The sequence below is a fragment of the Pteropus alecto genome, unplaced genomic scaffold, assembly GCF_000325575.1.
Source record: "Pteropus alecto unplaced genomic scaffold, ASM32557v1 scaffold182, whole genome shotgun sequence".
Taxonomy (NCBI): domain Eukaryota; kingdom Metazoa; phylum Chordata; class Mammalia; order Chiroptera; family Pteropodidae; genus Pteropus; species Pteropus alecto.
In genome coordinates this window covers 2,968,286-2,984,001 of record NW_006433946.1, presented here as the reverse complement: position 1 = coordinate 2,984,001, position 15,716 = coordinate 2,968,286, and the positions used below count along the sequence as shown (strand labels likewise).

The 15,716-nt window shown below is 31.3% G+C and overlaps 1 protein-coding gene across 1 annotated transcript in view; it reads right to left on the bottom strand.

The window, feature by feature from the left end:
* The window catches only part of SPAG16 (sperm associated antigen 16), a 704,011-nt gene that overhangs the window by 179,832 nt on the left and 508,463 nt on the right, over positions 1–15,716 (bottom strand). The window contains exon 15 of the mRNA XM_006908498.3: positions 10,080–10,206. Within this exon, the coding sequence (XP_006908560.1) occupies positions 10,080–10,206 (127 nt within the window). The remainder of the gene's footprint in view (positions 1–10,079; positions 10,207–15,716) is intronic.

Below are 15,716 nucleotides of genomic sequence, written 5' to 3'. Positions count from 1 at the left end.
GAATGCCTAGAAAAATACTCCAAAGTTCACTAACATAATTTTTCTCTTAACATAAAAACACTTTTCACATGTAAGCTCATAGAGATGCAAATACCATTAAGAAGATTCTTAAAAACAAAAACAAACTAATTTAATCATAAAACATTGCTATCAATCTGATAGTAGTAAAAGCTAAGCATCTCTAAATATTATCAATGTCAAAGTGTCTCTGTATATGTGGATAAATTTTTTTTGGAGGGGTCACAATTTAGTCTATAGAACCATCATTGTTGATAATGAGATTTCTGGAAAGACTAAACTCATATAGTAATCCTAAAGAGCAATGTGACAGTACTCAGTGAAATGAAATAATATACACTCTATGGCACAGAAAGTCCACCCTGAACACAAAAAGTTCACCCTGGGTATATATCATGGATAAACTCTCACAGAAGCTATAGATGAGGATGCTTAGTGCAGCATATAGTGAAGAAGCAGGAGCTAACAGAGAACTTAGGTGCTCATTGCTAGCACAATGGATAAATGATAACATAAATAAAATGGAAAACCACCAGTAGACAGAACTGATAAACCTAAAAGACGTATATTGACACAGGTAAAAGTTAACATAGTATAGAATGAAAAATCAAGAACCTGAATAGAATGTAAAACAAACATAGTTTTTAGAAGTTCTTATATATATACACAGACAAAATAACTCTGTATATTCTTCAAACATAATCTGCAAATCTAGAAAACATATCAGAGACATTTAAAAACTTCCCTGGAGGGAATGACAGTAGGGATAGGGAATTCCCTCAGCGAAAAAATAATAAAACCTGATGATTATTGTCAATTAATGCTGAGAAGTATGATCAACTCAGCTCTTTGTACATTAGGAAGAAGAAAAAGAAGGGAGAGGGTCAGATGGAGAGAAGGGAGCTAAGAAGTGAGAGGAAGAGGAAGAGGAAAGAAGTAGATAAAAGAGAAAGAAGCAGAAGCAGCAGAAACATCATTGTTATCATGAAAGTTTGGTGAGGGTAAATGTTTCCTAATGCAGCATGGATGAAGGAGCAAATCAAACACTAGGAAAAGCATAGTGAAAGGATAATAGAATAAAGCACAGTAATCAAAACTTCAAATTAAACCGAGTCCATGGGAACAGTAATGGATAATTATATAGTTAACTTTACAGAAATGCTCATCTTTTTTCTCCTGCTCCTTACACAGCTACAGGATCCTTTTCTTTACAAATAACAATCTGATGGCACATATAGCATATTGAATGTGGAACAATTTAATTTACAGTTTCCCAGTTACCTGCAGATTCATATCTATTGCTTCAATTTACTTTTTTAAATAGAATTTTATCTATCTCTTTATCACTAAATCTCAGAATTTAGAACAGTACCTGGAAGATATTAGGCTTACACTAAATACTTGTCAATTGAATTAATATAATTTCCACCATTACACCAACAAAAATACAAAGGAGTAAATGATAAAATTCTTGGATAGAAAGCATGGCCTGAAATGCATATCTGTTATTCAGAGATGTTTATAAAATTCATTTTTAAAACACTTACAGAGTGTTGATGTTTATAATAACAATAGCACACTGTTTCCTCTTTTCAATTTTTTTTTTTCTTTAGTAGTAGAGTGCATAGTATGGAATATTGTATGAAGATGATTTTAAACTATGTTTATTTAAACTCCTTATATTACAAGTGTGGAAGATACTTCTGAGCTCAATCAGATTTGAGTAAATCATATTTGAATATTGTTTGAAATTTAATTTTAGATAAGTATAACTGCAAGTTATCACAAGTGCCAACTGTGCAGTCTCCGTCTCCAACAGTGGCATGCTATTTATTTTGGGTTGATTTGCACATCTGTTGAACTGTAATTTTCCCTTAAAGGATTATCCCATTAAAAAGTATCAGCTTGGCAGATTAAGGATGATTATCTATTTAATTTTGTATACACAGTTTATTAAAAAAAAGACAAATGCTTGGGCTACTTCACTTTGAGCATGAAATGCATGTGGACTGCAAATTTTAACCATATTAATTTTAAATCTAATAAACTATTATATGCTATGAGGTTAACATAATACTTTCCTCTGAATACCATCACGGTGTATACCTTAGAAAAATCAAAGGTCTGATTATGCCTTATTACTTTATATAAATGCATTTTTCTTGTTTAGCATATGTGTTAAAATGGTATTTGTCATCTTTCAAAATGGGCTATGCTACCATGTACATGTAATTTTTATTATATTTGCAAACATATAGGCATAGCTAACTATAGCCACTGGAATATTTTATGGCCTAGATGATGTTATGATATAGCTGGTTCTGCAATTATTTTTTCACACTTGCTATATAGATACAAATCTTTTTGAATTTTTTAAATGTCTTGAAAAATAGTTTGGCATTAGCGTATTGTTATATGCATATAACTACTGTAAATACACTTGAAAAATGCTTATTACATTAATACTATAAAATAAATCTTCCTTAAATATGATGGCACTAATTTATAGTCATTATTTGAACATTTGTTGGACTTAAATTATTTGTATATAATTATGCATATTAATTTTGAAATAAACTTCCAAAGAGATATTTTATTTACATATGAAATATTTCCAAGTACCTTTTGACCGTCTATGCCTATAATGTTACAAATATACTTCTATGTAGCACAACTACCTTAGAGAGCTAAGCAACAATTGAAACTATATTTATTTACAAAATGCTACAGAAAATTGAGTAATTAACAACAGAAATGTGACTTCTTTGTATCACTGTAACATCCAGGTAGGTGCCCTGCAATAGTTGATTGCACCTGCATAATGCTGTAATTTGTAAGATTCATTAATTATTTCCTGTTCTGATTTAACCAGAATGGGTCAGATTTTTATGATCTCATATAGTCCTACATAAAGAATTTTACGGAGTCACTGATTTATTAAAATGTTGGCACTTAAAGTTTTTTTTTTCCCAAAAAAAGCTCTTGCTACTACGGAGTCCGAATGTATTACTAGGTGCGTAAGAATAAAAGTTTTGTATTACTGAGCAGTACAGCTATCATTTAAATTTGAGACTTGGTTTTTAAATAATCTTGATTTTTATGTCAAACTGTATTTCCTTTCTAGATCAAAAAAAAAGTGGAATGCTTTACTTACATTTTGACATTTTATTTTTAGGTTAAATAGTATAGAAAGCACTTAAGTTTTATTTTAGAATATTATTTAGAATACCATGTCCTAATGAACACAGGAAAATGCAATGTAAAATTTAAGTTGTAAATCCAATTGATAAAGTCACCTAATCCAAACGTCTCCTTTTAGAAATGATAAAATCAACGAAGATTGTGTTGTGCTCAATTTTACATTACAAATCACAGAGGAACAACAATCTTTATTCTTTAGAGCCTTGCTTCGTGATTGACTCAAATGTCCTTTGCTGACTCATGAGATATGAATAATTTCTAGATGTCTCTACGGATTCAATCCAGACTCAGATATTTGTAACTATTGAGGCTATAAAATGATTACTTTTAAAACTGTGAAGGCAATTCCAAAAGAGAGGCTTCATAGTTTGTGAAATGATATTGTCATCAGGTTAAGTATACAACTTTTCATGTTTACATTCTATAATGTTTTTAAAAAGTCAGTATCTTTCATTCATATTAACCTGTCATAATTTATGCAACTCAAATAAATTTCAGCTGTCAGAATTTATGACCCATTATTGGGATGATAGTTTAAATACTTAACAACTGATATGGCATTGCAATCAACCTATCAGAATGGACAATAGACCATCAGAGCTGGATTATAGCTATAACACTTGGTACAATTATGACTATTATCCCTAAATTCATATGTCTTTGAAATATATTTTAATTAAAGTTTTCAGGGTAGTCACACTATTATTAAAATATTATTTTCTATACTTGCTGTCAGGTAAATAAAGTTACTTCTAACATAGGTGATAGCACGACAAAAGTAAAGAGACGATGTAGTTTTTTTTTTTCAGATAAAGTATAAAACAGTCCCTTGAATCTCTAAAATTTTTACTTTACAATTTTCTAGAGCTAACAGTTAAATGAAATGCAATTCAGGCTTGTGTATATTTATCAATATACATATATAATCAAACCTCTCAAAACTCTCTAAAATGGGAGAAATGGCACCAGACTCAGAGTGTTATAATGATTAAAAGAGAAAGCACCTTGCCCAGGTTCTGGAATATAATATGCTTCATCCCAGGTATTAATCAAACACTTGAGTCTACAAGGGAGATACATAATCTGGTTTCCTCTAGTTCCTCCAGTTCCTTTCTCCAGTATCAGAGAGGCCCATATTCTATTCAAGAACAAAATGGATTTACATACACAATAGAGCCACTCAAAAAGGGGATGAAATAATGTGATTATAAATAATTGAGCAGGGTCATTTGGTCACCTTTTATCTCTTGTATTTTACCCTCTCTCCTTGTGGTTTTCTTTCCCAGGAAATCGAAGTGGTAGAATGCGCTTGCTCATAGGAGAAGCAATTTAGGTTGGTCCTACCTTATGCCTTAGAGGTAAAAGAGATTAGGTTAGTTTACTTTCTTTTGTTATTTCAGTTTATAATCAGGCTGGGACTTTTAAAAATATGGCAGAAAGAGGGGCCCTGGAGGTACATAATCCAGCCCTGATTACTCGAATAGAAATTTATACCACGGTGTGGGGTTAGAGTTCCAGGTCCCGTTAGGAGCATATAGGCACTTGAGCATAAGACACATCAAAAATCTGGCAAATAATACTAGGAAGATCTTTTCCTTTCTCTTCCCAGAGACAATTGACAATTATTGACAAGATTCTGTGTCTTAGTCAGCTTTGAGTCAAACACTGTCAAGTGGTCATTACTGAGATTATTGCAATATTCATAGCAAATGATTCATTTCTCTTAACATGTCATATATCAATATGAAAGTGAATACTATTAGTAAAATGAGAGCCAGAATAATACAAAATTTAAATTTTAGTCTCAAAAATCGGACTCTCTTTGAATTCTGGTGCCACGTGGGATCAGTTAGCAGTCATTGGGCTTGTTGTTAACTTCCCTATGTCTGTTTCCTCGTCTGTGGAAAAGGGATAAATGTAACAATTTCATTGAGTTGTAGTAAAGGTTAAAGAGGTTTTTATACAAGCCAACTTAGATGGTTCAAAGGACATAAGTGAAGGGACTAGATCCAGAGGTTTGGGCTGAGCTTGCCCCACTATTAAGGTAATACAATTCTGAGCTCTCTCTCTTTTTCTGTAAAGAGCCAAATATTAAATATTTTGGGTTTCGCAGGCCATATGGTCTTTGTGGCAAATACTCAGTTCTGCTGTTGTAGCACGAAAGTAGCCTCAGACATTGTGTAAATGAATGGGTGTAGCTGTGTTCCATTAAAACTATACATGAACTCAGGCCAGGCTGGCCCATGGGCAGTAGTTTGCCTACCCCTGTTCTTTTAAATTGTAAGGTTTTTCCACTCTGGTTTGTGGGAACACAAACTATTCCTAGGCTTGGATGGGCTTTGGAGATTTTTCCTTTTAACTCTTCAGACACATTTCTTCCCTAGTCTTAGATTACCAGGTATTGATTCCCATTCATCTAAAGATTGGAGGAGATCATCAGCACATTTCCTGAGCTCGCTCTAGGGTGCACGTGCACTCTCTCTCACTCTCGTTCTCTCTCTCTCTCTGCTGCTCTCTCCTGTCCCGTAGTCTGCCCTGCAAACTCTAGCTGCCCTGGCCTCCCTGGCCTGCCCTTTCTGACTCCTCAGCTCTGGGGTACTGCCAGATTTCCTTTGGTTTCCACCCATTCTGAGTTGTGGCCTGAAAACTTTCTCTAATCTGTATTCTGGGGCTGTCGGAGGGCTCATTTGATTTACTTCCTTCTCTCAGGTATCACTGTCTTTCATTGCCCAATATTCAATGTCTGAAAACCATTGTTTCATATTTTTGTCTGTTTTTGTTGTTTTTTAGTTATTTTAGGTAGTAGAGTAAATATGGTTCCTGTTACCTCATTTTGGCTGGAAATGGAAATTCTGATAGATTTTTAATATTTCACATGCAAGTAGGCTCAGAAATGTTTAGAAATTTCACTATGACCATTCAGCTAATAAGTAGTGCAGACAAAATTCAAAATCAGGCCTTCTAATTTTTAAATGAGTGCTTTCTTCCTTTATGCTACAGCGCTTTCATTAGGAGGAATTAACTATGATCCGCCTTTTGAATGCAAAACAATGAACTGTAACCTTTACTAACAGGAACCAATACATCCAATTTGAACCAAAGATTTTGGGATTATCTTATTATATTTTGAAAAATACTGGAGGAATCTTGTAATTCTCGTGTTTTCCAATAGGGTCATTCTCTCCTCCCACCTCCCATTTTAGCATTTTTATTGTGGTTCTGCTTGCGGAGAATATTTAGGATTTTCTCAAAATGGTAGGAAACCTTGCCTACTTTGATAATCTTATATTGATAAGCTTTCTACCAGAAAGTCCCCATCTGGTTCAAGATTCAGCTCCTGCATTTTTTAGGGATGTGACTTTGCAAATGTACTGGAATTACCTTTTACGAAGAAGGGGAAAACACTGTATTGCTACACTATATAAACATGATGAAATAAGAAATGTGGAAGTGTATATATAAATTCTCATGGTTCATTTTTTATTACTTTGTGCAATTCCATTTAACATTTCCTGAAATTGTAATAAATTTTTGAATGATAAAACATATGCCATTTGAATATACCAAGTGAGAGATATTATTTAGATAGCGAATCTTTACAGCAGTGCATAGCATTATATTACCAGGAGGCTCTCTGTTTAATGAGAAAGAAACACTTATCCCTTTACAAATACAAGAATTATAAATATATACTAATATATGTATATATCTATAAACACAGATAAGCTGTTTTGTCACAGGCAATATATTTGCAAATAAAACATTATGTAAATAATGCTATGCCACATGCAACTCCTTTTTTAAATGTGTAAGAAGCAGATTGCTTACAGCAACAGCAAAGCTAAACTCTAGATGGTGATTCATACATCTTTAAATCTTTGAATTTTAATTATATACGTATATATAATGTTATATATATATTCATATATATAAAACTTTACTTCTTAGTTAACCATTTAAATTATGTGTAATATTACATAAAAAGGAGGTTTGATGCAAGTTTCTTTTAATATTTATTCTTGGTGTTTACGTTTTCACTGGAAACCTTCTAAACTAGCACACAACCTCAGGCATCTTATTTACACACCAATATGTACGCACATTTTTCTCATCCCTGAAATGAATGGAATGACTTCTAAGATTCCTTCCAGCTAGGATAAAACATGGTAGGTTACTATACTAGGATTTCTTCATTACAGAATATACTTTATGCCTTTGAAACACATTAGAATATTGTAAGAAATTGTCTCCTTTATTGTTTCTATGGGGAAACAGTTCAGAGAGATTATATAGTTTGGGTAAAGTCTAAAAGGTGGTAAAGATCTAAGGGTCTGAATTATAGCATATATTCTTTTTCTACATCACTGGTTTTCAAATATTTTTTATCAAAGATACATTTTTAAAATGATACACCGAGGAATCACAATTTTAAAACAGATAAAATTGTATTTCATTAGTACATATTTACTTCTATAAATTCAAAATGAAAAGATTTACTTATGAGGCTAATAAATAATGAGGCAATTTTGATATACATAAAAATTGAAGTCAAATGTTATGGACAAAAATTTCAGTCTTTTATTTCTATACTGTGTTGGATTTGTAGTGACAAGAAATCCATATTTATAAAAATAAGTCATTGTTTATGGGAACAGTTCTTAAAAAGCATACCTCATAAATTCAAGAGGACTTTCAAGTAGATTGATCCAGAAATATGAAATGTGGTTAGAAATTTTTGTTTCTTTGATTATTTAGAATATCTAACAACTCCTCACATTCCTTATATTAAATATCTCAGAGTACTATCAATGTTTCCACATGCATTATATGATATTATAATGATATTACATGTATGTTTCCTCAGGTCCAAGGGCATACCTAAGAAAGCAGACCAGAGCCTGTCTTATACCAGGTAACTTGTGACAAATAACATCCCAAGTGTACATAACTGCACGATTTAATTCTGTCACAGATTTTCAACCTGGAAACCTGATTTGGCACAACTTAACTAATATAAGCTCTCAATAAATGTTAATTATTGTCAATAGTGTCAATATACTCTTGCTTTCTTGGAAAATGATTGTACCATATATGCTTGTATTGCCTTGTTACTGGGAATAAATAAAAGTATGTCAAATAAATGTATATGTTGAGCTTATAAAGTTAGATTTGATTTTATCCTCAGAGTCCAAATACTTTCATGATATAATTTTGTTATACTTTTATTTTAAAGACTCTTTTCCTGAATAAATGCAGATTAGAAGAGATCTAGACATCCCTATCCTTATTTTGATTTTGTTTTACATTTGACTTGCACTTTTTTACTCTCTTAAGGTGAACACAATTTCTGGTATTTTACTTTCTGATTTTCATGTCTCTCTTCGTGCCCTTATTAGACCTTGTGTTTGCCCTTCCTTATTCCTGCAAATTTTAATATATCTTAACCTTTTTAAATCGTCATTGAAGACTTCTCTTCTACAGAAGCACAAATTTTTCATTATTTAATGAGAAAAAGCCTTATGAGATTAATTTCTCAAACACATAGAATTAAAAGTAATTATAGTATGTTCCTTAAAGAAATGGCCAAAGGGATGAGATTGAAATTATATTCCCTCTAACTGATAAAATGTTTTCATTAACAAGGTCTCTCGTTTACAGTCTTTGCCTTTTATGTTTCTTATTGTTCCACCTTAATTCTCATGCTTTTCTTAGTATTAGAGAATTATCAAGAATATAGAAATCATGACAGAAAAAATACATTTGGTGTACCAAGAACTTTAAGATAATATTGACTTGTGTAACAATAAGATAGGTACCGATATTTATTTAAAACCAGGTTTGCCTGACTAACTATAGAGAAGAATTTTTGGGCTGAAAAGCAAGCGGCAACATATTTAATAATGACAGTAAAATATTTATCTATTATTAATTGTACAGCATTTCAAAAACAATTTAATTTACATTATTAGAAAGCATAGCCAAAAATTTTGAAATTTCAGAGTTCAAAATTCAAGGACATGAATATTTAGATGCTAGCTCAAGGTAATATAAAGGGATTTAAAAATGTAAAAATGTTTATGAAAACCAAATTAAAACTCCTTTAGTACTATGATGTCAATGCAAATTTTCTATATCAGAAAGTATAAATTGAATTAACATGGACTATTTTAACATAAACATTATTTTTATATGTACATTCTATCTTTATTGTTTTCATCTAAAATAGCTATCTGTACAACTTCTATCTACCACAAATTAGTACCAGAGATTTAAAAAATACTCAGGGTTTTAAAAAAGTGTGAAACATGTATCACACTAGCAAAGAAAAGTTATAGTATCCAATAACAGATATACATTCTTTACTTAGCAAAGGTTATCATTAAAGATGAAGATGTGACTGAAATTTTAACCTTCTAAATAGACAATTGGAATCATTGCGTGGTTGTTAATATCAGTTCTATGTTGCCAAAACTGTTCTTCTTTACTCTTAGCCATTTTGCCTTCAGAAAACCCAATTTACTTACCTTAGATGGTGATTCTAAGAGATACAGGCTCTAAGGTATTGCATGGTGCTGGCAGGAACTTGCGTTATTATCTAGATTAACACAAACTTACCTTCTCTACTTTTCTTCCTGTACATATGTAATAAATATAATGATTTCATAATGTGACATGATACAATACACAATAAAATAAAATATGATGTAATATATTCTAACATAATTTTAAGAACAGAAATTTATGTAGAAGAAAACACCAAAAAACTAAAGTGGAAACAGAAAATAATTTCAGAACAAATATTAAAGTTAGTAGACTGGTCACAAATATTAAACAAACAAACAAACAAACAACAATCCTACCTGATGAATCAAAGTTCACCTCATTGCCAGGACTTGGACCTACATCAATGGACACAATTGGTAAGAGTTTCCGAAAGTCCCATAGTTTTGTAACTCCACAGGAATCACAGGATGCTATTATGTGACCCTTTAAAAAATATATACATAAAGAAATGTATACACATATATATAGTTCATATGTCCAAAGATATATAGTAACACACACACAAAAGAGATTTGTGTTATAATTTTATTAAATCTGCAAGAACACACTCCTCTAATCTAAAAAAGTATTCATTATACCTTTGTCTTGAACATTAAGTTGTTATGAAATAATTTAAATATATGAAATCTTACAGTAAATTTTGGAATATTATTTTCAGAAAATAATTTTTATTATTTAATTATATTAGAAGATGTAATAAAGCAAAAATATGCACACCCATGTAATTTATCCATGTGCACACATCACGGATAGTGTATATATGTGCTCTGCACAATAAAATTATATACATGAAAACATTGCACTAAAAGGAAATCTCACTTTACATGCTTGTAATTAGTTAAAACTGAAAATTTATTCCTCAGATAGAATAAAAATAAATACAGAGGTAGGAAAACAAATGAACACAAGGAAGGGTTTTTGTCATAGAAGGTAAAATGACCAGATCAAGGTGAAATTGATGGCAAGGAAACAGTGCCTATTGTGGTCTGATAAGACAGACAAAATTACTAGAAATACTTGGGGCTTTTACTAGAAATTACTAGAAATACTTGGGTAACATGTAGTAACTAGAAAATTACTAGAAATACTTGGGGCTTTTACTAGAAATTACTAGAAATACTTGGGTAACAAAATTACTAGAAATACTTGGGTAACATGTAGTAAGATAAAGATGAAGGTAATTGTTTAAAGGGGCTGCAAAACAAGAGGAAGTGTAGATGGATTCAAGTATTATGGAAACAGGAACAGGTATTTTCCCAGTAGAGAAGTACCAACGTGGATGCATCAGTGCCTAGCTCATGGTCCTCCTGCTGGCCTCTCAGGAGATGTTTATTGAACATACACTTCATGTCAGGGACCCAAATACAGTGATGAGTACAAAGGGTTTCTGCAACTCATAATCTACATTCCTTCTCATCATTCTATCATTTGAGTTCTGTGTTTATTCACCAATTAAATATGAATATTTACTACATCAGGCCCATAAATAATGTTATGATACATCATTATACTGTTTCTCATTCAACCACTACTGTTTCTCTTTCACTTCTAACTTAATTTTTTAAATGTCAAATCAAAAATCATAATCTCACTTTTTCTCTAAATATTTTAAAATGTTAAATAACTTGATACTGTACAATTTTCCTTTTTATCATTTCGAACAAGCTCACACAATTTACGTTCTCATTTACTTCTTGATTTCTATCCTTTCTGTCAAAAATGTGCATCTTGTATCCATGTGGACTCTGTTTTTCCCTAAACACACCATTACTGCAACAAATGTCATTCATTTTAAAAATCTATAACTGTAGTTACTGGTGAAGCAATATAACAACCTTGTCCCCAATCTAATAAATGGGATGTTTAATCTTTTTTATGACTCGAAAGGAACATGGAGAACTTGGAATGTTTTCAGATATGAAAACATGTATTGTAAAAATTGTGAAGAATCAGTAAATTCAATTTTCAAAAAAAGGAATTTCTCAGGATTAGTAGGGAATGTTAATGTTAGAAATTAGAAAGAAGTCTTTCCAGAAGTAATGGCTTTCAGACATCTTTCAGAAGTCAAACAATGGAACATTTTTTCAATTCTGAGAACAGAATAAATAAATTTTAATCAGTACTTAATTTGGATGCACTTCTAATGAAAGGCAGGTTATAAACAATGTATTTTTCTTGTCTGGATTCTACAAATTAAAGATAATCTTAAAGTGTGCTTTATTCCACTGAATATCAAAATTTGAGGAAATACACTTTTTAAACATTCAACCTTTTCTTGGGTAAAAATAAATATTTAAATAGTTTTAATATTTTCACATTTAACTTTTACTACTGTCAAATGATCAATGTATAACAGCTTGATAATATTGAAATAAAAGTCAATATTTACTAATAAATGCTTTTAATAAATCAAGTATTGTGCTAAATGTTTTATTAATAAAAAGTGCAACTTACTTTAAACAATTTTAAATAACTAACATTATTTAGACAGATTTTTTTTATTTCCCAAAAAACTTAGAAGCCATGATAAAATATGCATTGGGTAAATCAAATATAATAACTTATTAAGTGACAGAAATAAGTTTGTTCAGATTTGATAACTGAGTGATACTTGATAGTGAAAGAACAACTTAGCTATATTTCCAGTTAGCCAATGAAGCACATACAGTGTCTATGGCAGTATCTGGAGCATATAGTAGAGCTCAAAAAAAAATCTGTAAATCAATATATGATGAATTTCTCATTGGAGTTTACTTGGAAGTTTTACTTTAGTCTATTCCTTCCATAACAGTCTTGAGGTAAATATTAGTTCTAACCCTGATAGTTCTGAATCACTTAGAAAAAAGAGAAGATATAAAAGATACGGAGAATCCAAAACCAAAAACTTGGAATAGCCTAAAGACCCTATATTCCTCCTCTTACTGTCTCAGGCAAAATGGAGGGCCATCTGCCAATCAATCTCATACCACAGGGCATTAGAAGATACTAGAATACTGCTTATCTGAAAAGCATAGGGTGAGTTTTGAGAGATCTGGAGATGGAGAGACATGGGAAAGGAGTTAGCTGATAACCTGGGGAATAAACAAATATTTTATCTAGAACACATAGCAGGTAAGAAAACAACACCTAGGTATGGATGGTCACTTAATCTAAACTAAGAAAGATAAATTCAAAAAAAAAAAAAAATTAAGAGATATATCATCATGTGCGATAATCCCATTTTACAGATGAAGAAAATAAGGTTAAAGAGGTCAAGTGACTTTTTAAAAATTACCTAGGTAGAATGATTCGGAGTGAGAATCCAAGCATAGGTCTAGTTGACTTCAGAGACTGAGGTTTTAACCAATATATTACATTCTATTTCTTAAAACAAATACAATAATATATTATAAGTGTTTAAATATATTGAATATATTCCTCCATTAAGATATATTTAAATAAGTACCAATAACTCAGATCAATATTTGTCACAAAGATGTTTTTCATATTATTTCTAAGATGGTGCAGTAGAAATGTAAGAAGATAATCCTCCACAGATGGATAGACAGATAAATAGGCACACATGTATATATACATACATATATAAAACCATAACATAATTATATAACTAAATTATTATTTTAACTATTATAATGGCATTTCCAAAGGCTATTAATACAAGGGAAAACAAACATATGTAGTTCAGCAAAAGAAGCACAAACAAAATTGTTTACATTGTCTGACACACACAAAGCATATGCTGAAAATAAGAGTGGTATGAACTAAATCAGAAATGATTACCTTTAGGTGGTAGGATATATCTTTTTTTTTATTTGCCCCTTTTAGCATTTTCAAAATTCAAATTTCTTGGAATTAGTATATATTAATTGTTACCATAAAAACATTTTTAAGTAAGTAAATAATGAAATCAAAAAAATGAAGTGATCTAATTTTCATATCTTAAAATTTTACTATGTAAAATGGGCACACACACACACACACACAAAGGGTCCATCAAGCAAATGGCAGAAACATTAAGCCCTAAAACATCAGCTGCTTTCAATATGTGAAGGTAATGACCTGCAACTTGGTATTAAGGTGTAACTATAATAAAATGTTTAGGCTCATTAGGAGAAAAATTATTATTCCAAACATTTTTTAGTATACTGATACATTAGTGTGTCTCTTAGGACAGGCCTGTGTAGCATTAAGCTTTAGCTCATTATATCATTTCTTCAGGACCCTAATGGTACAAATAAGACAAAAAAATTATGGAATTTGAATAGAAAGAGAAGGTAAAATTTGGAAATGCTCAAGAAGTTCAAAGCTAAAGAAGGAGGGAACATAAAGCATTGGAAGGATGTACATAAGATCACTGTGGTCAGTACATACTTCTACTCCCTGTCATTGTCAACCTGTTAAGGTTTAATAACACATCATCAATCTTACTCCAGGTATATGGAAGTTGGACATCTCAAAAATAATGACTTAGTATCTACAGTACATAATACTACACTACATAATCACAGTAACTTGTTCAAAGTGATTTATATTTATTATCTCATTTAATTCTTCATCTTTATGGTTAGATTACACTGTCCTATTATTCAGTTAAGAAAAATGAGACTTACAATGTTACACAACTTGCCCAAAGTCATTTTGTTAGTAAAACCTAGACCCAGGATTCAAGTTCAGTCAATTTGACTTAAGTGTCCAAGCTCTTAATCCCTTAACAAGAAAAATATATTTTATGCTTTGACTTAGATGCTTCAGGGAATGGAGGCCAATTAAGTAGCTCTTAAGTGCTTAAGGAGCATATTATGTTATTGAGGCAGAACACCCTGAAAGAACTAGTATTCTTTAACAGAACATCGACAAATATGTATTAGTAAAGAACGAATTGATCAAGGAGGTGTTTAAATTCATAAGGCAGAAGAATAATTAGAATTAGATGAAGACAATTAATGTATATAAAGGAACAAATATTTATTGAGCTGTACTATGTCCTTGACTTGGGGCCAGAAGCAAGAGATACAACGGTTGTAAATTCAAAAGGAATTTATAGTTAATTGTTGGAGAGAGAGGCATAATCAAACCATTACAATACAAAGTTAAATGCTAGAAATAGGTAAAGGGTTGATTAGAGTACAAATTGAACACTTAATTCAGGTCATGAGATCAGAGATTTCTTCCAGAAAAGCAGCCCCAGGATAGGTCCATCATGTGAATGCAACTTTCTGAAATAACATTTTAAGTAGATTAAGATTATGAAATGATATTAGTGATGAGAAGGTAGGGCATCATTAGTACTGAAAATGGCACAATGATAGAGCACTACACAGAAATTAACATGCTTCACTATGAGGAATATTGTGAATTTATGACAAGGTTAACAATGTAAAAATTCTGAAGAGTTTTTGGAGTTTCTACTGAGAAATGTGAAAATGTAAATGTAAAATGTAAATGAATAATAAGACAGTAAAAATACATAACAACGTTGAAATGTAAAAATGTTCTTTGTTTTGAACGTAAATAATGATATGTTAAAAAGAATGTCTGAAGGTCAGTAGTCTTAGTGAGTTAAAAGGTACTGTCAAGTGCAAAATTGTGTCTCTGAGAACCCCGAAAAACAAGTTGACATTACTTTCCTGTGTTTTTCCAGTTTGTGCCATATCTAAGCAAGAGTTAGAATCCAGGCAAACTTGTCTGGACTAGTAGAAAACCTATTACTTCATTTATCAGAGAATATTGATTGAGCCTACTACTTAGGCGTAGGTATTGATTTAAGTGTTGAATAAATATATGGAAGTGAACAAAGCAGAAATCCCTACCTCATGGACTATATATACTTCTGGGGAGAATCATACCACAAATTAAGAAAATCATTAAAATATGTAGTATGTTAAACGTTAAGAGCTATGGAGAATAAAACTATTGTAGACAAGGTGTGTGGT